The 21,962-nt window shown below is 40.2% G+C and overlaps 1 protein-coding gene across 3 annotated transcripts in view; it reads left to right on the top strand.

Annotated features, from left to right (window-relative positions):
• Positions 1–21,653, top strand: part of LYN (LYN proto-oncogene, Src family tyrosine kinase) — a 55,136-nt gene extending 33,483 nt beyond the window's left edge. For all 3 annotated transcript variants that reach the window (XM_032994397.2, XM_032994395.2, XM_032994396.2), the window contains 5 exons: positions 1,034–1,216; positions 2,106–2,182; positions 12,765–12,918; positions 14,669–14,800; positions 19,919–21,653. In XM_032994397.2, the coding sequence (XP_032850288.1) occupies positions 1,034–1,216; positions 2,106–2,182; positions 12,765–12,918; positions 14,669–14,800; positions 19,919–20,121 (749 nt within the window). In that variant the 3' untranslated portion in view covers positions 20,122–21,653. The remainder of the gene's footprint in view (positions 1–1,033; positions 1,217–2,105; positions 2,183–12,764; positions 12,919–14,668; positions 14,801–19,918) is intronic.
• Positions 21,654–21,962: the final 309 nt, after the last annotated feature.

The raw sequence follows: 21,962 nt of genomic DNA, 5'->3' as shown, positions 1-21,962 counted from the left end.
TTGTTGCTGAATAAGGAAATGAGGCTATTTCATTGAGTCATGAAAGTTTTACCTCTTCTGAGAAATATTTTTACAATGTTGAAATGGCTATGGCGGAGAACAGAAGGCTGGGATTTGATATTACTACAGCACTCCATAAATCTGAAATGTTAGGAAGAATTTGTATTTATATCCCTCTCTTTCTATCTTTTCTTTTTCAAATTAAATGAATTCACAAGATAAACTTTAGGATAAGTACTTGCTACTCTCGGGTTTTTAAATGCAGTTTTAACATTTATTTAATGTTTAGAAATCATTAAAGCAGAAAATAGTTCATTGCTTTTTCTCTTTACTGATAGTTGCTTTTTATATAATCAGAATATTGCATTAAAAGGTTTGATAAACACAGACATGAAACAACCACGGTCTATTCAACTCTTGGCATGGACTACATGATAAGAAGTTATCATGTTTTAAATCTCGTTCTGAACACTGCAGGACTGCAGTCTTGGCAGCATATATTTTTTTGTCATGAGAACACTCGTTTGATTGCACTTTCCTGTAATGCTCTGTTTTGAGCACTGAGGGTTACAGAAAGGATTATAAGCATGAGACTAACATGCATAAAATGGCTATAATAATGGTATTTAAAGATGCTCCAGAATCTTGCAAACAATCCATGAACTCTATTAGATTCTGAGACAATCTACATGTACGTTCATTAAAACATCTCTTGACTGTTTGAACATTTTATGGGCTACTTGTAAATGAAAACTTGTTACGAAGATAATTTGCTTTCTTTAATTTTTTTTTTTTTTTTTCAGATCTATGATTTCTAAAAATAGAGAATGGATTATTGTTCACTGCAATGTTGTATCAGTTGTGAAATGAAAAAGAATTCTACCATAAATGTTTGTGCTATGTCTGGCACTTGCTCTCGAGCTCTTAGCTATCACTGGAATCCAACCTCACCTGCTTTACAAATTCCTACTAGTCGGGGCGCTGCGCGGTGCAGAGTGACTTCAAGTGCACTGATTGTATTCCCTCCTTTTAGGTTACTATCATAACAGTACAAAAGTGGCTGTGAAGACTCTGAAGCCTGGAACGATGTCTGTGCAAGCCTTTCTGGAGGAAGCCAACCTCATGAAAACACTTCAGCATGATAAGCTCGTTAGGCTTTATGCTGTAGTGACCAAAGAAGAACCTATTTATATTATAACAGAATTTATGGCTAAAGGTGAGAACAACATTGGATCTGCAAGCAATGTTTTAGTAAACTCTTCTGCTTCTCATAAATCAGTCCCCTTTCTTTAAAAAGGAAGGAATGAAAGAAGAAAAACGGGATTTTAGCATTATTCTTTTGAATGCTGTGATATAACGTGAAGGAGCACCTATCCTAGAGGAGGGCTGAGGCTCTAATTTTATGATTTATTGCTGCATTTATGATATAAACTATTTTTTACAGTTTTCTCAAATGTAGCATTTTTAATTGTTTCAGATACAGAGCTTAACCCCCAAAATAGCTCTGCTTCCTTTGGGCACCCTACCTAACTTTTGTGTCCGGTGACATAGCAAGGCAATTAAAACAAACATTAGAAGTTGCCTTATGTGGCCCTTAAATTGATAAATATGTGTGTAATAAGGTGAGTGATGAGTGGTCCTGCAAGGATGGCTGCACTTCTAGGAAAGGACAACCTTTATTAGAGCATTACTACACAAAATAAGTGAGGTTTGTCTCTCAGATTGTCTTGGGTGGTAGTTTTTCTTGTTTTGTTCTATTTTTAAGCAGTTCCGCTGATAACTTCATAAACAAGTGTTGAGCCACATATTATTTATGACTTGGGAAGGATTGATATGTGTGATTCTCCTAGACAGCTTTCTCAATAGTCTGTAGACTAGGATACTTATCAAACTTAACACCACTGAACTAAGGTATGGTCTGATGGGAGTTCTCTACGCCCAGGACAATGGCAAAACTTGGCTGCCTGACGTGCTGACTTGGATGTTACTGTTGTTGAATCACATAAAGAGACTGCCTAACTGTATGATCCAGAAAACTGGGGACCTGGCATGACCTTTATTTTGGTAATAAGCTTCACTGACTTAATCTTCTTCTGTTGTAACAGGAAGTTTGCTGGATTTTCTGAAAAGTGATGAAGGAAGTAAATTGTTGCTTCCAAAGCTAATTGACTTCTCTGCTCAGGTAAACTTTAAGAAATATGCTCAAGATTAATGGGGTCTATGGTCTGAAGCTCATGCTGGACAACTTTATCCTAAGTTTTTTTGCATTAAAAAATAATTTCATTTTCAAATAAGTTTTTGGTCTGAGTAAATAAGGTTACTTGACGGGAGGGAATAGTTAAAAGAGGTTTCAAAGGGAATAGGTGAAGTTAGGCTTAACTCTTAGATACTGCTGGCAACCTGCTTAGATGGCAGTGGTACGCAGCTACCTTCCTTTGTGGAAAGGCTACTTTCAATTTGAGTGGCTGTGAGTTGAAATAGTAAGTACAAGTTTGTGCGTTTGTACTTATAAGATTCCTTCAGTGTTAATAAATGTGTCATTTTCAAGTCTCAAGTCAAGTCAATTGATCAAATTTCTCTTAACCTCAAGGGATTATTGTTGATTTCAAATTCTTATGTAAATTACTGTGAAAAAAATGAAATCTAATCAAATGATGTTTCATGTACTAGTATCTGATTTATGAACCGAGATGATTGTTTCAAAATATACAAATTATCCCATGTCATAAATGAAATCTGAGAGAGATCCCAGAGTGATTTGTGTATCAAAACCTGGATCAAAGGTGCCTGGAGCCCAGTGTTTCACCTCAGACAGTTAGCAGCATTAGATGTTCAGGGAGGCTTATAGAAAATAGAGTAAAAATTGGGCTTTTGCAAGTTGTAATTCATGTTACTAATAGATAATGAAGGCATTTCTGATAGGTTTCACCAACCTTTCGGGGTTTTCAATATGCATTAGTGTTTGCAGTCTATTGTACTCTATTAAACTAACTTTTTACAATTAATGAAGAAAGATGAGAAAGCTTTAAAAATATATAATAAAATATCAGTGATTTATACCAAAAATTCACTATAAGAACACTAGATAACTGTTTTATATAACTATTACTATACAAAGAAATATAAGATTAGATATTAGGAAGCATTTCTTTACTGAGAGGATGGTCAAACCCTGGAATGGATTTCCTTGAGAGGTGGTCAATGCCCCAAGCCTGTTAGTGTTCAAGAGGCATTTGGGCAATGCCATTAATAATATGCTTTAACTTTTGGTTAAGGTGGTCTGAAGTGGTCAAGCAGGTGGACTAGATGATCATTGGAGATCTTTTCCAACTGGAACTATTCTATCCTATGGTATATTATATGTCACATATTCTTATATAGATGTTCAATATATCAAATATAGGGTTTTATATAACATAGATTCAATACAGGAGCTGGTTTTGCTGTAATTGTTGATCCAGTGTAGCTATAGGCTTTCCAAGTTTTCCAAACTCTTTGGATAACTTGTTCTTGAGAATTTAGTGGGGCAGAAGCTTTGTCGATGTGGAAAACCTGCTGGATCCAAGGTCATGGTCTGGAAAGATGAATAAATAACAGTGGGCAGAAAAAAAAGTGTAGCTTTGAAAGTAAGTGTGTAAAATTCAAGGGGGAGAAGAACATCTGTCGGCAGTGATATGAAAGGAGACGCAGGATGTGGAGAGGAAAGCAGATATGATTTTATAGAAGACCTTTTTACTAGAGTTAGGGATGTTGTGTTCATTTTAAATGAATATTTTGTTTTCAGAAATGTGAGGCTTAAAAGGCCTAATGAACTAGAAAGCAACTCTGTGTACAACTTGGGTAAATCACTTCCAAGATGACAGGAGTCAGCGATTGTCATTTACAAAGCTCTGAAGTTCGGGTCACTTTGAAGTGAACATCACTTGTCACCCCCATCTGACAACAACCTCTCAGAGCCAGTTCCTGCCCTTGGCCTCAGGGGGCAGGACCTCGTGCAGCTCAGGTGACAGGAGAAGTCCCTCTCTTCCCCTAGGATGCAGACTACAGACAGAAATTCCTGCGAGTGAGCCGTGCGTTGGGTTGCAGAGTCACCTTAAAGGGATGCTCAGGAAGGCCTCTCTGAGGATTTCTAGCTGCAGCCCAAACAAAACTTTAGAACAGAGATACTGGGATTTTTCTTATGTAAAGAATTGGCAGGGTTTTTGAGCACATTTGTAAGGATCCCTTAATATCACTGGGTACTAACACGACTGTGTGGAATAGACTTGCAGGCTGCGTGTGGTTTTTGGACCAGAGATTTCCCTCTGACCAACACAGATGTTCCACTGATCTTCTCTATAACTCTGACGGTCTGAATGTTAGTCAATGGGTCTTTAGGGCAAAATACAGACAAAAATATTTTCAAACTCTTTTGGCCTACTGCTAAAGTAATGGTAATTTTACTGAAAACTCGTGGATCACAGTTTTCCAGAATGTAGGCTGTATATAAAGGAGAATATAAAATGTGTCTATTATTTTTGGTATGACTCGGGTTTGTACAAATGGAACACTCATTTATTCTTACAGCAGTATTGTTAAACTCTCTGTACAGCCTAAGGGGAAAGAAATTTGGAGAGCTGTGTTAAAAAAAAAAAAAAGAAAAAGCATGGAAGGAAGTTCATGATGAGCTCTTCATGACTGTCTAATCACACCATGCTGGCAAGACATTTTATCAGACTGTCCCAGCTCCTCAGAAAAACTGAAAATGCAGGAAAGGGTAGCTGAGGATCGGCTTACTTTTCCCCTCATACATCTGTGATGTTGCACGAAGCTGACCTGCTCCCAACCATGGCATCCCTACACAGCTGGCTTGCTCACATCCACATGTCTGCACACAAGATGTCTATTGCAACAAAAGTTGCTGAAAGAACCCAACCCATTGCAGAAGGGTACTTTACCAGTGGACTTGTGATACAGCAGAAGGAAAATGGGCAAGAAGTGGTTCCACTTAGTTTGTCACCTGTTTATCCAGAGGAATGGCCTTTGCCTTGTCAGATAAGGAGAGACTGGGACAAAGAAGGGAGGGGAGGATGCCGCCGCTGTGACTATCAGATAGCTGAAGGATGTAGTGCAGGTAGTTCAACACGAACCCTCAGCTGAAGCCAGTTTTCCAAGTGGTATTCAAGAGTGCCGTGGGCTGGTGTTTCCATTGCCAGGCTGCTGTTAGTGCTCCACTCACTGACTTCATAATGCCTTTGCCTTGAACAGTCTTGAAAGAAATCTGCATTTACAAGGGGTGAAACATTCTGATTTTGCAAAAAGAAAAGTAAGGTCTGCTCCCCTAGATGAAATAAACACCTTTTAAAAAGATGGCATTTTCCAGGCAAATAATCAAATATATTCCCACTCTGCAATACTGATTTTGCTGTTTAGTTTGCTTAACGTCCACCCTCAATGATTGCCATTTTTGACAGTGATAGCTGAGTACTGGGGACAGACTTTTCAATAGGGCCTGTAGCAATAGGACAGGAGGTAGTGGTTTTAGACTAAAAGAGGGTAGATTCGGACTAGATATAAGGAAGAAATGTTTTACAGTGAGGGTGATGAAACACTGGAACAGGTTTCCCAGAGCAGTTGTAGATGATCCACCCCTGGAAACACTCAAGGCCAGGTGGGACGGGGCTCTGAGCAACCTGATCTCGTTGAAGATGTCCCTGCCCATGGCAGGGGGGTTGGACTAGATGGTCTTTAAAGGTCCTTTCCAACCCAAACCATTCTCTGATTCTGTGATTCTACTTAGTTACACTTACATCAAGTGAATGCTTTAGCATATAGCTGTGGATTCAGGATTTTTATGTTTTTTTTTTTTTTTTTTTTCTGTACTAACAATCACAATTTATGAAATTAGGCTTGTGGAAAACATGACAAGAAAATGCTTGCGAGGAGGGTGGTCCAGCTTGGTTCCTAAAGCAGTCTGCCCTCTGAAAGAGCTGAAGTTTCTTTTTTGTGTTTTAATTAGTACATATGAGTGGGGGCTTGGAAAATCTGGTGTTAGCTATGCCCCGGCAAAGATGATTTTGGCCACTGGAGATGAATGCTAGAAGTCTCTGAAAGGAGTGTGTTTTGAAGGAAGCTGAGTGTTGCAAATGTCTCTTCAAGCACATACAAGCTGTTTTAGTACAGAGCAGAGCTGTGGCATCTCCCATAGAAGTCAGCAGGCTTGTCAGTATGTCAGACATGCCAGAAACATCCAGGAATACGCAGAAGGCAAAATCACGCTTCCCTGCCTGCGTGACCGCGGCGGGGGCGTGGGTGCCTCATCGGCTGCTCTCGCCGCTGCCGTGTGTCGGGCGGGCAGTAGCTGACACGGTAGACAAGTGGTTCCTCTTCCTGGGGCTTCTGTCTGTCTGCTCAGGGAACCCAAAGGTGCTGCTAGCTGCTGGTTCCCAGCTGCAAGGTGGAGTGTAAATGAATTTCATTGCTCTATCCATGAGCTACATTGCCAAATCCTGCTAATGCCAAAACCATCCCTGTGCAGACTGCCTGCCTGTCTTCCCCCCTGGTCACCTACAGGCAACAGCCTAGCTCCTTCAGCACTACACCAACCAGGAAACTCTGGATTTTACCAGTTGTTTTTTTTTTTTTTTTTTCTTGCCCCAGAGATAATTTACCCAAAGAGTTCCCGATTCTTTGTTTCACAGTTCTTGAAACCATACTTGCTTCTGCTTGATGAGATCTGCTGAAAGCATACGACGTGAATTCAGTGAACCTTTTGCATGTGTAAACTCTTCCTGCTTCTTATGCAAATCCGTTATCTACCGTGTAGCACACATGCGTGGTGGCTGTGGTTAGGAAAATTATATCAGTTGTTACTGAACATACTCACGTCATACCTTTCAAGCTGGTCAAAGCTTTGTCACAAAACCAGTCTTTCTTCTTTCCCGTCCAGTGCTGATACTTTCATGAATTCTTCTATGATTGCAACTTCACTAGCAACTCTTCTTTCTGCCTTCTAAGGCTACAATGCCATTAAAATAGTAATAAGCTTAGAATAGAATAGAATTAAGATATTTTTGATGCAGTGTTTTAATCCTTCTCTCCCCTCTCTTTTAAGAAGAGAGGTTAAAGTCCTAAATCAGAATTCATCTTAACTCTTATTTGGCATTGGGAGATTTCTACTGCAGTTTCACCATCTTCCTTTTCATGTTTCTTTCATTTTTAATGATACCCTCTAACGTTCCAGTGCATAATTATATACGTTACTTTAATAATACTTTTTTCCCTGTGGGTCTGCTTTGACTACATAGCTGCTTGACTGGAACAAGAGGAATATGTTTTGCAGCCTTTCCTGACTTCACCTTTAGGATAAGCACTGCTGCAAGCTGGAAATTGGTATTAAACGGATATATCACTTGAAGATTAAAACGTGACTATTTCTCAACAGTTTTCGATGGACAGATACAAAGGGTCTACACACTCTTTGTAGACAGAGTCACATGAAGATGGACTCTTGTTTTGAAAAGGATCAAGAAGTGTATTTTATTTTATCATGCGTCTGGACATTATTTAAAGGGACATGGTTTTGGTTCATCCCAGACCAAAGACAATCTTGTCCCGATCAGTAACATGTGTTTGCTTCAAACCTTTCAAAACTGCAGACTGTTTTTTAGTGAGTCTCTTCCCTAGGAACTGAGAATTACCAAATTGAAGGTGGTGTGAACCTCAGGTTATACTCCATTATTTCCTCTGCTTAAAATTCACTAGCAGGACGCCCCCTCCCACCCTCCATGCTTTGCACTCACTGCCAGCCTGGGTTTTTTGGGCTGCTTTACCTGCTTTGGCAGGAGCATCCCGCCGAGCCGTGGGCCGGAGCAGCCCAGGTGGGCAGCTGAGAGCATCTCTGAGGGCACCGTCCCCCGCCTGCTGAGCAAAGGACGAGGGAAGTGGCCGGGATGTCCCGGGCACGGCCGGCCGGACCCTCAGGGGCACCAGCCCAGCCCCGGCGTGGCACCGGGGAGCGGGCGCCGTGGTTTGGCTTCACTTGGCTCGCAGGCAGCAGCGATACAGAGGGAATTTGGAGGCTGCCTTTATTCACCAATGCCTGCCTTCTGCCGCCTGCACGTGTAGTTTTATAGTACAGATCCTGAAAAGAGTAAAAAACCACATCTGCCAGCATAAAGGGAAATCTTTTAAAAGTATAGCTAAACCACCTCTAAATAATCATTTCTACATGGTTTTGGTTTAAGATATGACAAGAGAGGATTGGAGAGGTTCTTAGCCTAGATGTTTCACAAAACTTTTGAAACTGTAGATCATGCCCTTTGGGTTTTGTTTTTTTTTTTTTTTTTTCCCAGAGTTGACCAAATAAAAGCTAGGAGCAACTTTAAATACAGATTCATCACTCACATTTTTTTCCCCATTTTGCTTGCCTGCTCTGCAGGCAAGTGTGGATGTATCAGTCTCTATTTACTGACAGTTTTCAGGTGTCTCATAAACCTCTTGTATCTATTTAAACTGTCCTAACTGTGTTCTTACCCTGTTGTCATTCATGTTAACTGCATGTACATCCTTGGCCCTTTCAGTGGAGACTGAAGCAAAGGCAGGCATTTAAAAATTTCTCTGTAGCATTTGTATGTAGTCTTCTCCATCTGTTTAATGTGAATATTTTCCTTGGTCTTGTCTTGTTACTAATGCACCCCTATTTATACTTACCATTTGTAGTACTTTCTGTGGGTGGGCCCTTCCGATTTTTTTCATATTGGGCTATTTTTTTTATATTTTGCAATTTGACTTTATCATTTTGGGGTGCTTCTGACCATGTACAATTTGGCCAAATTTTTCTCATCAGGCACTGTCTTTACAATAAGTATGATTTGTCCTTGCACTTATAATTGTTTTTTCGATGGTGTGGTTGTTCCTGAGACTTTTTTCCCCCATGAGGTTCCACCTGGTAGTGCTCCAGGTTGTTTAAAACTCTTGCTTTTCTGACTAAAAAAAAAAATCATACTTTGCCGTTCCTGTTCATTTTCATTCCACTCTGTTTCACAATCCCTGTTATTTACTTTTCCTTCTCAACATGATATAATATGTTCTCAGCATGATGTAAAAACATCCTATCAGGTTGATCTTAAGCAAATGAATCTGGCCTCTAGTATTCCAGATTTTTACATACAGCCTAGAAATGCACAAGCGGAATCCATTACACGTTGCCATAACCCCCTCTCTGCATGAAGAAACAGCATTGCAAACTACGTGTAAATCATGGCTTATTTGAAATAACTCTTGCAAAAGAGGATCACAAACCTTGGAATGGAAGTTGAAATCAAACATGTCTTTGAGTTGAAAAATGGAGCTATGAATGAATCCAGAAGTCCTCTGGTTTTGTAACACAAAAAAAAAAAAAAAAAAAAAAAAAAAAAAGTGAAACAAAACCCAACCCAAAAACAAACAAACAAAGAAAAACAAAAGCTGAGTTTCACCTTCTGAAAAAGAGAAGCACAGAACTGCCCATGCCTCTGCATGCAGTTTAGCATCATCTGTGATGTCTCACCAAGGAAGTCTGTGAGTTGTGACCAAGTGCTTTTGCTTTTCAGATGGTGTAGCTTTTCTGTGACAGAAGAGTGTCCTCTCCCAAAAAGGTGCTTTGTTAAGTTCTCCCCTCCCTGCTTCAAAGTCCTCTGCTGCTTTTGCTACTTTCTCCAAGCACCTTCAGAAGCTACAAAAAATGAGTCAGAAAGTAGGGAATGTGTGTTTTCAAAGCAACACTGTTTGCTCCTTGCTTTTGTTACCATTTTCTTTCAGGATTTTAAAAGAGTTTTATACCTATTTGTGAAAGGAACCACATATGTTCCAAGAAGTTAAATTACCCTGTTTTACAAGTAGAAAGAGCAGAAACAGAGAGGAAAGAGCACTGCCTGCTGAAATCACACCCCAAATGGGTGACAGAGGTGTCTGCAGAACTGTGGCCCCGAGTCATTCATTTCTTGTGTGACTTTTAGCCGAAGCTTTGCAATACAGAGGCTGTCATGTGGAGTGATTTATTTCTTCCAGAAGACTTTTCTTCCGTTCTTACCCTGGGTGTATAGTTCCTAGTATTTAGAGATTTGTTGGTTGGTTGTTTTTAAAAAGATTTAACTTGGGTGTTTCCAGAAGCATTGTCAGTAGTTCATTAAAGTGAAGGGGAAACTGCTCCCTTCTTGGTAGTAACACTTGTGCAGTGTAGGCAGAATCATCTCTTAAAGGCCACAAAATGTGTTCCAGAAGCCCAAATTAGCTTTCCCATCCTGCTCCTGAGTAGTAGTTACAGGTAGCAGAACTGTCTTGACAGGTACCAATGATCATTAAAAGAGGGGGGGGAAAAGTCTTTCGTTTTCTTTTGTTCCCATGAATTTCTCTACCTTTAACATCTCATTTGGCAATGAAAACCCAACAATTATAATAAAGAGCTATCACATGGGCTCTGGCACCCATTCCCTTGATCAAAAAATCCTCTTTTTTTTTTTCTTTCTTGTCCCACAAGCAAAGGTCTAACGTGACCAGATGTATGAATTCGGTTGTCCAGTTATGTGTTTCCTCTCCTTCTCCCATTCAAAATTCCTTGCCCATTATTCTTTTCCTTCTTGGGAATTTTTTGTGTGCCCAAATGCCTGCATATACGTGGCATCTCTGAATTTCTTTGATGCAGTGCAGTCAAAACTATTGTCTTGGAATTTCACAGGAATGTACTTTGTATTTGCTGAAAACATAATGGATTGTTTGATGTCACATTCTTCATTTGTGACTAATCGGATGATGACTTCAGTGAGTCTGGCATAAATAAGAGGAAATAAAATGGTTTTTCCAAAGGCTTTCCTTGGTTGTACTTGGAAACTAAGTATCACCATTATATCTCTTTCATGAAGTGGTTCTTCATTCCCCAGCCAGCCGTTCACCCAAATGTTAAATCTGTGTAGTAAAGTAGGAGGAAAGTTGATTCTTTTGTAATGGTTGATATATTTTTGGTGACATTAGTGGATCTGTCTTCATTTTGGTTGTATCTGCCAAGCTGGCCGGTCCGATTTCAGCATTGTAAGATACAGCAAAGCCTTCCCTTGCATCTCTCATTCCTCCCCAAATCCAAGTAATCATGTGGGGAGGAGGGAGAGGCAGAGCAGGCTCTAATCAAATACTACTCTTCTATTTTGTCTCTAAGTCCCTAGTAAGAGTCTCTGGCAATTATTCAGTAGTAGCTGCTTCCTTCATTATAAAATGTCTTATTTATTTCTAGAAAATGAGAAATGCAGGTGTTCTTCATTCTCTTCATCATCAGAGTTTCTTTCTGGTTTAGTATGAGAACCCCCCTGAGTTGTACAAGGGCAGTGTAGTGGCTCTGAAGAATATATCTGTTTGTAAGAAGAGGTGTGCAGTAGAAGGAGGTGGGAGGGCAAGTGGCTCTATTTTTCCACTGCCTAAACTGAAAAAGAGGAACAAAGACCATGTGGTTTTGTGCTGTACGTGGTGGCAGTGTGCGCCTTCACAGTAGCCCTCGGGGACTTTTTAAAAATGGGTAAGCAGAAGTAGCATTAATGTTTTCTTAAAGTTTGGTCAGGTGTTCCTGCCTGCTTTACTGCACGGCTGAAATGAGCACCTCTGGTGCTGAGAAGGGATCCGTGAACTTGCCTCCTCTTGAGGCGGAGAGGAAAGAGCCCAGGTAGGAGCGTGCTGGGCACTGGCGCTGGAGAAGGACCCTTTCTGCTGCTTCGTTAGCACATCGGAGAGCCGGTGCGTTCCCCAAACCGCGTGGCCAAGAGCGAGCTGCCCGTCACCCACCCGCAGACACCCTGGAGCCTTACCTGCCTACAGCTTGGGCCATGGGTGGGGAACAGCCCAGCACCAGAGTCTCACAGGGAAGAGAAAAATCTGACAGCTCACAAGCACGGCGTTTACTTTTCCTTTTCCCTAGCTCCTCTTAAACTTTTGGGTTGAATACAATCTATACATCAGGTTTATTGCACTGAGTTTAGAAGCTATTATTTCAGGTTTTTTTTTTTTTTTTTTTTTTTTCTGAAAAGTAAAACGTTTTTCTTCAGGGAAAAAAAAAAAAAAAAAAGAAAAAAGGTAGTCTGGGCAAATACTGAAAAAATCTTTCCTCGTCCGTATTTTGATGACATTAATAATCTTTAATTTGGGTTGCTGAAATACAAATTCAATTTACTTATGATAGTATCTGAGAGCTGGCTGTTGCCAAACACTCTGCATGTATGAGCAGGTACATGTTGTTGTAGAAGAAAATTAAGTTGTTTGCCCTCTCTTAGTAATTGTTTCCTGATTGTCCAGGCCTAAACTGGGTAAATAGAAAGTTGTTGGGGTTTTTTTTAACTTTATCTGCACTGTTGCTTCATCAGTCCTTAAAAGAACATCTGTAACTTGTTTAATTCCTTCCATTCCCTTAGTATTTGGAAAATATATTGGTTAATCATTTGGGGAAGATAATATTTTGGTAGAAATCTTAGGAACATTTTAATTAAGATTTTGTTTCAGGAAATGTCTCTAATACATATCTTTAATCCTGTCAGCTGTTATTCAACCAAACAATTCTTTTGAATCTGCTACTGTAAGTATAGTTTTGCAGGATCTACATATAGGTTTTCATAGCAATCACCCTTTCCTTGCTTCCATCTGAAAAATGCTCCTAAGATACTGGTAACGAATACATGGATGCAGCTTTGCTGATACCTTGAAAGAACAGAGAGGTCAGACCTGCTGACGGTGTTGAAATATCAAAATAGTTGTTTCTTTGGTTACAGATTGCAGAAGGGATGGCGTACATAGAAAGAAAAAATTATATCCATCGAGATTTGAGAGCAGCAAACGTTCTGGTTTCAGACTTACTGATGTGCAAAATTGCAGATTTTGGACTAGCACGAGTCATCGAAGACAATGAATATACAGCAAGGGAAGGTATGAATTTTTATTTTTGTCTTTAAAACTTCAGCCTCTGGGAGGCAGTGAGGCTGTATCTAACAATAATATGGTCACCAAAGACAGAAAATGCCATGATAACTTCCTAGAGGCAGCATTCTAAAGCCAACAGCTTCAGAAAAGAATAAGGAAACCAATAATCTTTGTGTGCTCCCCAGGCTTTCTGAAAAGTTTGTTTTAAATGACTTTGAAGAACAAATAAAATTAAGAGTACTTAACTGCACATGGGTTTTTCTAAATTGAACAAATTAATTGCACAGCCACAGCTTCCATCCCACTGAATTAAATGCCAAGAAAATATGAGCTTATTTTCCCTTCGCATCCTTTAATGCTATTTGCACTTAGGGAAAGGAAGGAGCCCTAGCGGTTGTAGTTGCTGGTAAAAAGAAAACCTTTAGCAGAACTGGTCATCTTTTAAAGCTGCTTTAGGAACGACAGCACTGATTTGTGTGCTCAGAAGCATTGCTGCTCTGTGTAGGCACACTGCAGGGCTGGGTCATGGCCCTGTTCAGCACACGGATGGGAGGGCACATCACAGCAGGGTCAGGACTGGCAGGAGGGGATTAAAAATATGATTAAAGATATTTGTCTGGGTTTTGCCACGTGTGTTTGGTTAATGTCGTGAAGGATCCTCTCAAGAAGTGTGTGGTCAGTTTGCTGCAGCGAAAAGTTTTTATTTATGCTTCCGTGCCCAGATTGCATTAGGGTAACTTTTTGGAGCAAGTTTGTTGGCTGGCTTTCCCCCCCTCATTTTAAAGACAGCACATCATATTTTCACACAGTCTGGATGGAAACTGTGCTAATGTAGGACAGGGGTGGAAGAACTAAGGGGTGAAGAATAAAGAGAACAATGCTCTACAGTTGAGATTAAAGGAAGAGGAACTATTCAGCACTCACTGGGTAACAGTAATTCAATATATCATAGGGAATGGCCCAATTAAGCAGTTTTCAGAAGTACAGTATCCATACAATGGGGATTTAGCTAGCTCTGGACATTGTATATTGATTAAATGAACCTTTCAGGTTATAAATTCTTAATGCTGAGTTTCTTTGATGTGTTTTCTGCCATTCAGAAAAGTTTCCTAGCTTACCTGGTATTTTGTGCCAGAATGATAAAGCGGGCTAAAAAGGTCATAGAGAGAATCTGCTTGTATTACTCTTGGTTTTCTGAAGAGCTAATGTAATATTCCCCAACAAAGGCTGCTTGAACTTTTCTTATTTAACCAGAAGGAGTTTGCTTTTTCTGAAATCAATTTATTAGACATGAAAAACAGGATTTGAAGATATGACTCATTAAGATATGACTTGCTACTGCTTTTGCATCTATGGCTGAAAGTGAAATCCATTCAAGTGTATCTTGAAGCTAGACTGACTTTCTTTAAAACAGGAATAGTTAAAGTCTTGCAAAGTTCCAGGTGACGGGAATGGTAAGATTGTTGCCTGACCACTAGGCAGAAGGGAAAATGGTGACTGAAATTTTGGGAAAAATTCATCATACCTAAGAGTCAAAAGGTGCTATGTAACTTTCATCGTCTTATTTGCACCTCTGACACAGGATGTGCAGTGAGGCAGCATCCATCCTGCAGCACAGCTCTGCTGATAACTCTTGGACAGAAGAAGTTGCTGGTAACTCTGCTAATTTAGGGGTATCATAGGCAAGTTATTTAAGACCTTTTAGTGACTTTATATATTTACCTTTGACTGATTGAGACTTTTTTTTTTTTTTTAGGTGCAAAATTCCCTATTAAATGGACAGCACCAGAGGCAATTAACTATGGATCTTTCACTATTAAATCTGATGTGTGGTCATTTGGGATTCTCCTGTATGAAATTGTTACATATGGAAAGATTCCTTATCCAGGTATGGGCGCGTGTTTATACCGTTATTCCGTATTTATACTTTGACGTTAAAAAGCAAAGAAAATATGCAGGGAAAGAACTGGCATCTGACAGTAGCGACAGCAGTGATTTGGAAAATGTCTTGCAGGTAACTTTACTGCTTTGGAAACGTATATAGTCGCCGTATGTGTAAATCACATGCCTCTCTGGGGTTAATTTTAGTAAACACGCTAACGACACCGTGAACGCAGAGTCGTTTTTATATATTCAGAGGGTGTTACATCTGAAGCAAAGGATGCATTGTCACTGATCCCGGCTTGACAGTCAGCGGCACAGTCCCACAGTGAGGATGCAGTGCTACAAGTTCTGATGGTGCTGTGTAAGGTGCTGGGGTTTTTAATATTGTAGTATGTGAGAGCACTAAGAAAGCATGTTTTCACTAGCAAATAGGCTGTAATAATTTGTCAGTGTTAGCTAATGTAAACAAAAATGAAAGCAGACCCTAAAGCAGTCTTGATGTACTGCTAGGACTATTTACTCTTTGTTGCTCCGTACAGTTCAGGTACAAGACCACAGAGGAGTACATCAGTTGTGGCTGCATTAGTTAGCTGTGAAATGGTTATCTGCTTCATTTTTGGTTTTCTTTCCGTTAAACAAAATACATATTAATGTTTCCAGCAGGCAGAGACAGCCTTGTATGAAGGGTGTTTTTATGCACACAAAATCATCACATCTCAGGCATAGCTGATTAACTCCAGGCAGCAGAGTGCATTCATTTAAGTTTACCAAGGTGATGGAAAATTGACCTAAATTCTCTTATCCTGTGGGCAAATGGGGAAAGTGCAGCCGTGTTCACCTGTCCTGCACATCTCATAGATGGAGTAACTTCTGAGAAGAACCCTTAGGATCCTGCAGTTTACAGGCAGTAGAGGGAGAGCAGATATTTCATCCGAGCAAAGCTTTCCCAGGGCTTCCAGTGCAACAGCTCTTGCTGTTTAAACAGTGAAAATGTTTTCACCACCACTTTGCCAGCAGCTGGAATTCTGCATCCTGACCTGCCAGAGATGGGAAAGGGGCACACGCGAGTCCCTGAAATGCCGGTAGGCTCAACACCTCTGGGCCCAGGGAGACGGGACCTCCCACAGCACTTGGGCAGCGGGGAAGGGGTGATGGTGGCCAGCTTTGCACTATGTTATGGAAGAACATATCAACTTCCCATACAAGAGGTAGAGCCAAACCAGACATTCTCAGTGCTCCGTAAGGCTCTAGTCCAGGAAAGCACTTAAGCTCAAAAGTAGCCCTCTTTAAACTTCAAGAGGTGAGAGGGCTGCTTGCACAGCTAAGTGTTTAAACATACGCTCTGGGTTGGGTTTTAGGTACGGGCTATGAAACATGTGGCTCAGTAGCAGGTCCTCCCAAAGCTATTCTGAACACTGCTCATGTCCCCAGGAAGGAGCAGATGGGAGTTGTATGCAGCACCAGTTGGGATACGTTTTTTTTCCCCATTAGCACAGGCCTATGTATCCAGACAGTTGCTTACGCCGAGCTGGGGGCACAAGGTTATTTCTGGATGCCTTGAAAATTGTCCTTCCCTGAGCAAAGCTACAAGCTCACCTGGAAACCAGCACTACAAAAATACAAAACCCAATCCAATACTTAATGCTGCAGCTAAGCCTGCTCTCTCTTTACCTCTGTAAAACAGATCATATTTTCTTTTAAGAACAAAATCAAACTGTGCAGCAGACACGGTACTGCTGCACTACTGTGGGAAAATATGTCTTCTAGAGGAAGTCTGGGCAATATTTTTTTTAAATATGGGAGCATTTTTATGAGGACCATAAATAGGCCATACACTGTGGATTCATTTGTCAACCAGCAGTTAGAAGCAGCAGCCTCTTGACTACATAATGGAAGATTTTAATAGTTTGTAGGCATTGCTTGCATTAAACTGGAAGAGGCATATATGTCTATGTTAAATAGAAGTATAAATTGAAATAGCCTATTAGACTGAAAGTTGATACTGAAGAACCAAAAGGACAATGAAATAAATGGGTGACCAATTTACATGAAGAGATGTGACAGGTTTGGACAAATTACCCCAGCATGGCAAGAGTAACTTGGTGATAAGTTGTAACCAGCAGCCACTGGAAAGAAACAGTAAATTGATTTTTCAGTTCTAATGAAAATGCTTCAAAATATTATTTTCAATTATTAACCAGCTCCAGCAACTAAAGACTATTCAGCATAAAGCTGCATATGAAGCAGTTTGAGTTGAAACTGGCAAAAAGTTAATACCTGTGAAGAAAATCTATGCAGGCAACTTGGTAGGGAGCATTTCCAGCCAAGAAACTTGGAGCTTTTGTGATCTTTGTTCTTAAATTCCAACAGCTGCTTCTCTTCCTGAAAAACTCAAAGCATTTAATGGGACTATAATTTCAGGAACTACAAGTATCTGTTTCTCTGAGCAAATAAGTTGAATTGCTTGTTAAACTAATTTCCAGGTGATTATAGAGTATGTCAAATATTGGCAAGATCCATACTTGCATTCCAATTACGTCTGTTGCTCTTTACAAAATATGCCACTTGCTGTACAGCAGGATTCTTCCTCCATACCACTGTGTTCACATCATTTCCCAGGCTCTAATGTAAGGAAATAAGTCTTTATCTGTGAAGCTTAACAGGTACCACAGCATAAATTCACAGACATGTACCAAACCTTTAGAGCTAATGTCATTTGCTAGCGTTTAAGAGGGTGTAAGTATGACAAATATGCATGTGAGATACATTTCTTTTACTGATTAGGATGTAGTTTTGATGAGACAGGCAATTCTCTAGCCTCAAAAATATAAAAATAATTTTTAAAAGGAAAAGTTAAACAAGTAGCTATTTTGAGAATGCTGCTTGGACTGTGGGGTAGATAGGTAAGCCTTTTTGTTTTAAATAAAACCCCAAATGTCTGCAAGTACGTTCATGACGTAACTCCTATGGAATACTGATAAAAGTATTTTCACTTTTGTCTTGTGAACTTAAATGGTTATTTAACAGACAGATAGTTTTCCTGCAGGTTAGCTGAAACACACGCTTTGTCCTTGGCATTCAAAAAGATCCTTCGGGCACTAGATCTAGGCATAATCCTACAAAGTACTTAAACCCACAGAATCAGCCCCATTCTGCAGGAAAGAGGAGTAGCAGCAGTCCTCGTGTAGCAGCACAGAGTTAACTAAGGTTTTGCATAGTATGAATAATAATTTTACTGCATACATTATACACCATCCATTTCTTTAAACTCAAGGAGTCAGATAACTGTTCTCTATAAAATGCTTTATTGCCTTTATTCCTCTATTTATTTTGTCTTTATATACAAGCAATTCCTTATTCTGTGACATGCCATTCCACTGCTACCTTCAAAATACATTTTTTCTACACACGTGTGCAGTATTAGCTCAGGATAACTTTACTTCTCCTTCCAAAGAGGAACTGAAAATACAAAAGATGTGCCCAAAGTAAGCACTCTGATCCAGACTCAGATTACATGGCTGACGGTATTTCTAGCAAAAGTTAAAGCCAGAAGGTTTGAACTGAAGTCAGCTATATGAACTATAATCATCTTGAATAATCAATGTAGTTATACCGGATAAAGCTGTCATTTGGTTGTAATTCAGATGTGTCCTTACCTGCTCAGGGGCTTAAATCATAGCTTTAGTAGTCAAATAACACGTACAAAGCTCCACACAGTCTGCAGCAACAGAGCTGCACAGCCACCACGTACTCGGGGGGGCACCACATCTGCATCTTCACTGCCAGCGTTGCTCGGAGTGGGACCCATCCTGCATCCTCTCAGCACCTCTGGGGAACTGCCCTGTGCAGGAGCAGTCAGTGTCCTGACTGGAGGCCGAATTGCCGGAGAAAACCATGAGAAACTGTAACCTTAGGGAGAACCACACCAGGTAGAGCATTTAGCTTGGGGAACGGCCAGGGGCTGTGGGGTCTGGAATGCCCTTCTCAAAAGGGAAAGTCTTCACTGGTGGCAGCAAATATCTAGGCTGAAGCACAGGAGCTTCCTGCATGCTCAGTCATCAGAAGAAATGGCATTCACGGGGAGTACGGAAAGCTTAGAGACTGTGTCCTGGAGAAGGTGATCCTGGCACAATTACTCCACCAGGTCGCATAAGATTTGCAGAGGAAGGGACAAGCTGAAAGACAGGTTTCTGGGTAGGAAGCCGTGAGCCTTTTTGTTGTCCCTGGCCTAGCTGACCTTTGGAGGATAGGTGTCAAAGTCATTCTGTGAACCAATCTCTCAAGGATTTAAAAAGAAAAAAATAAAAGGGGGGGTGGTAGGGAGAAGAGAGAAATGGGCAGTGGAGTCTAGGGCAGTCTTCCTCTCTCATGTGACATTAGTTGGCATGTGAGGCTCAGGATGCACTTCTGGTAGTTCTGGTTCTTATCCTCTGAAAGAAAACCATAACAGGGAAACAAAGCAAAGCTCAGCACAGCTGGCAAAATGGCTTTGTACAATAGGAACAGGATGAGGAAGAAGGGAGGAGAAATTACCTGTTAGAAGTAACAATATCACAAGTGACTACGTCTAGTATCTTGCAATCAGCAGCACTTACACAAAAGCTAATGCAGAAGAAAACCTGACCGCGTGTTCGTTAGTTACTGCGTTGGACAAGGTGGTCAAACACGTCGGCTGCTCTCTGTCTCAGTGTGGATGGGGTCTAGAAAAAGCAGGTTAGAAGCTCTGCAGCTAGAGACAAAGGCTGATGCCAGGGTGGGCTTTTGCTGTGAATCTCACCACTGCTGGAGGCGGAACAAACGGTGGCAGGGCTGTTCAGAGGAACAGAACAGAGCTGGTTCTGCAGACAAGAATTATGATCTCACCCCCAGTCTCAGTCTTGGTGCTAAAGAGGTCACACTGCTCAACTGGGGAAACAGAAACCTTCTCCCCAGGATTTTCAGAGCAAGTCCTCTGGTGCTGGTGCACATCTCAGCCGTGTTTACCAAACTCATATTAGTAGCTACCTTTAATAAGTAGCAAGTCTTGTATTACTGGGTGAAGATCTTTAGATTGAAGTAAATAAAAAATGGTTTTCTTTAAGAATTAAGATAATTTCATCAAAACTTTCTTTTTTTGTTGAAGGTATGAGCAATTCAGATGTGATGGTTGCTCTTCAGCGTGGGTACCGAATGCCACGTATGGAAACCTGTCCAGCTGAGCTTTACGATATCATGAAAACATGCTGGAAAGACAAAGCAGAAGAGAGGCCAACATTTGATTATCTACAGAGTGTGCTTGATGACTTCTACACAGCAACAGAAGGGCAGTATCAACAACAGCCATAGAACAAAGAACACTTTTTCTTTTGCCATGGATCATTGGCACGGACCATTATTTGAACAGACTGCTCAAACCAATTACTTCATGAGTTTGGACATCTTAACTGAGTGCAGAGGCTGAAATGTTGAAGGAAAAAAGTAATTCTGCAGAGAAATAATAATGTTTTTATTTGGTTTAAATAGTTCCTCTAAAGTTTGAAGTTCTCCTGAAGTGCTCTGTGTTTTGCATCTGCAGAAACATCCCGAAGCAAGCAGGCTTTTTGGGGTGGGGAGGGAGAAGGAAAAAAAGCAACCACACAGTGGTAGTTTGACAACGCCTTCTTAGGATCTAAGTCATGCAATACATTACAAGGAGACCTTTATAAAAGGGGCGAGAAGATGCATGAACAGCTGTTTTCAAAAGAAAAAGTAATGAAGGAGAACTTACAGATTTAAGACATGGTGATGTTCTTAAATCATCTTTTTTGAAATACAGCATATTGTGAAAGTTATTTTTATATCCTTGTTATTTCACATTAGTATCTGGAGTACCATCACCTCTTGTAAGACTTTCTAAACAGTGTCATGGTTTCCTTTAAGGAAGGGTTACGTATGTAATTCTTTACACTGAAGATGATTCTGGTTTACTGCTGTATTACTTATACTAAATTTAAAATAATTTTCAAAGCATCACCCAGCCACCACAGATGCAGAAGTGCAATATGAACACACATGACGGCAGAAGCAGCAGCAGACCTAGCTCTGTGTTCAACCTTCAGTTTTCCACAAGGCCAAAGTCATCACCTGAAGTCCCTGGGAAAGCACAGGATTTTGAAGGAAGTTAATACTTTCATTGCAGTCGCTGAGACTTACCAGTGAAAACATTTTAATCTTAATTTTTAATCCTCCATGATTATTAAACAATAGTCCTTATATTTTTGCTGCTTTAATTAACTAAGCTCAGATCTGTTTTAAAACTAAAACTAGCTCTATCACTATCAAAACCAATTTGTGGAAATATGCAATAGGATGTCAGGTTACATTGCAGTGACACTGTAGGTTTGTTGCTTGGTATATACACCTAATTCATAAAAGAGAATGCAGTTTGCTAAACTCTACACAGCGAATGTTCTATCAAATTACCAAAACAGCTGGGCTAGTGCAATTGCAATGTAACTACAACACAGATTACTGTTTTGTTCTCTTTGTTTGTTGGGTTTTTTTTTTTTGTTTGTTTGTTGGGGGTTTTTTTTGGTTGTTTTTGTTGTTGTTGTTTTTTTTTTCCCCCAAATATGACACTGGTTCTTACAATTGAAACCCAGTACATCTTTGCCACCCCTCAGCCCAATTATTTAGACAAATGGTACTTTGCAGAAGCTTAAAACCCTTTTGATAAAGCTTCAGCATGCCTGCAGTTGAAGTTCAGCAGCATAAATATTCATTGCTTTTCTATTGGCTTCCTTCAGTCAAACTGTGCAGTTTAAGCAGACTATCAGTTAAATATGTAAATAGTTTCTATTGTATGGTGATTTTTAATTTTAATAAACACTTAATCTGAAGCAAGTTGTACGGTAGTAGTTTGAGATAAAACAAATGGCTGATGTTCTGTCCAGAGTGGTAGCTTCATGTGGAACAGGGGAACATCTGTTTATCACCACTAACAAGATTAATGGATTCTACTTTTCTTACACCCATTCTGCGTTAAGAAGCTGAAAAGGACCAAACCAGCCATCTCTGCATTCTTGTTGGTGTTTCTGTTCAGTCTGGAGGGCAGGAAGAGAAGTCAGTCCTCAGCTGTCCTTTAAAGCAGCTTCTCAAGTCTTGATTGTAATAGCACCACAGTCCATTGCAACTCTTTGGAAAACATG

Source organism: Tyto alba, unplaced genomic scaffold (assembly GCF_018691265.1).
Source record: "Tyto alba isolate M040663 unplaced genomic scaffold, T.alba_DEE_v4.0 Super-Scaffold_9, whole genome shotgun sequence".
Lineage (NCBI taxonomy): Eukaryota > Metazoa > Chordata > Aves > Strigiformes > Tytonidae > Tyto > Tyto alba.
This window is presented reverse-complemented; position numbering and strand designations above follow the sequence as displayed.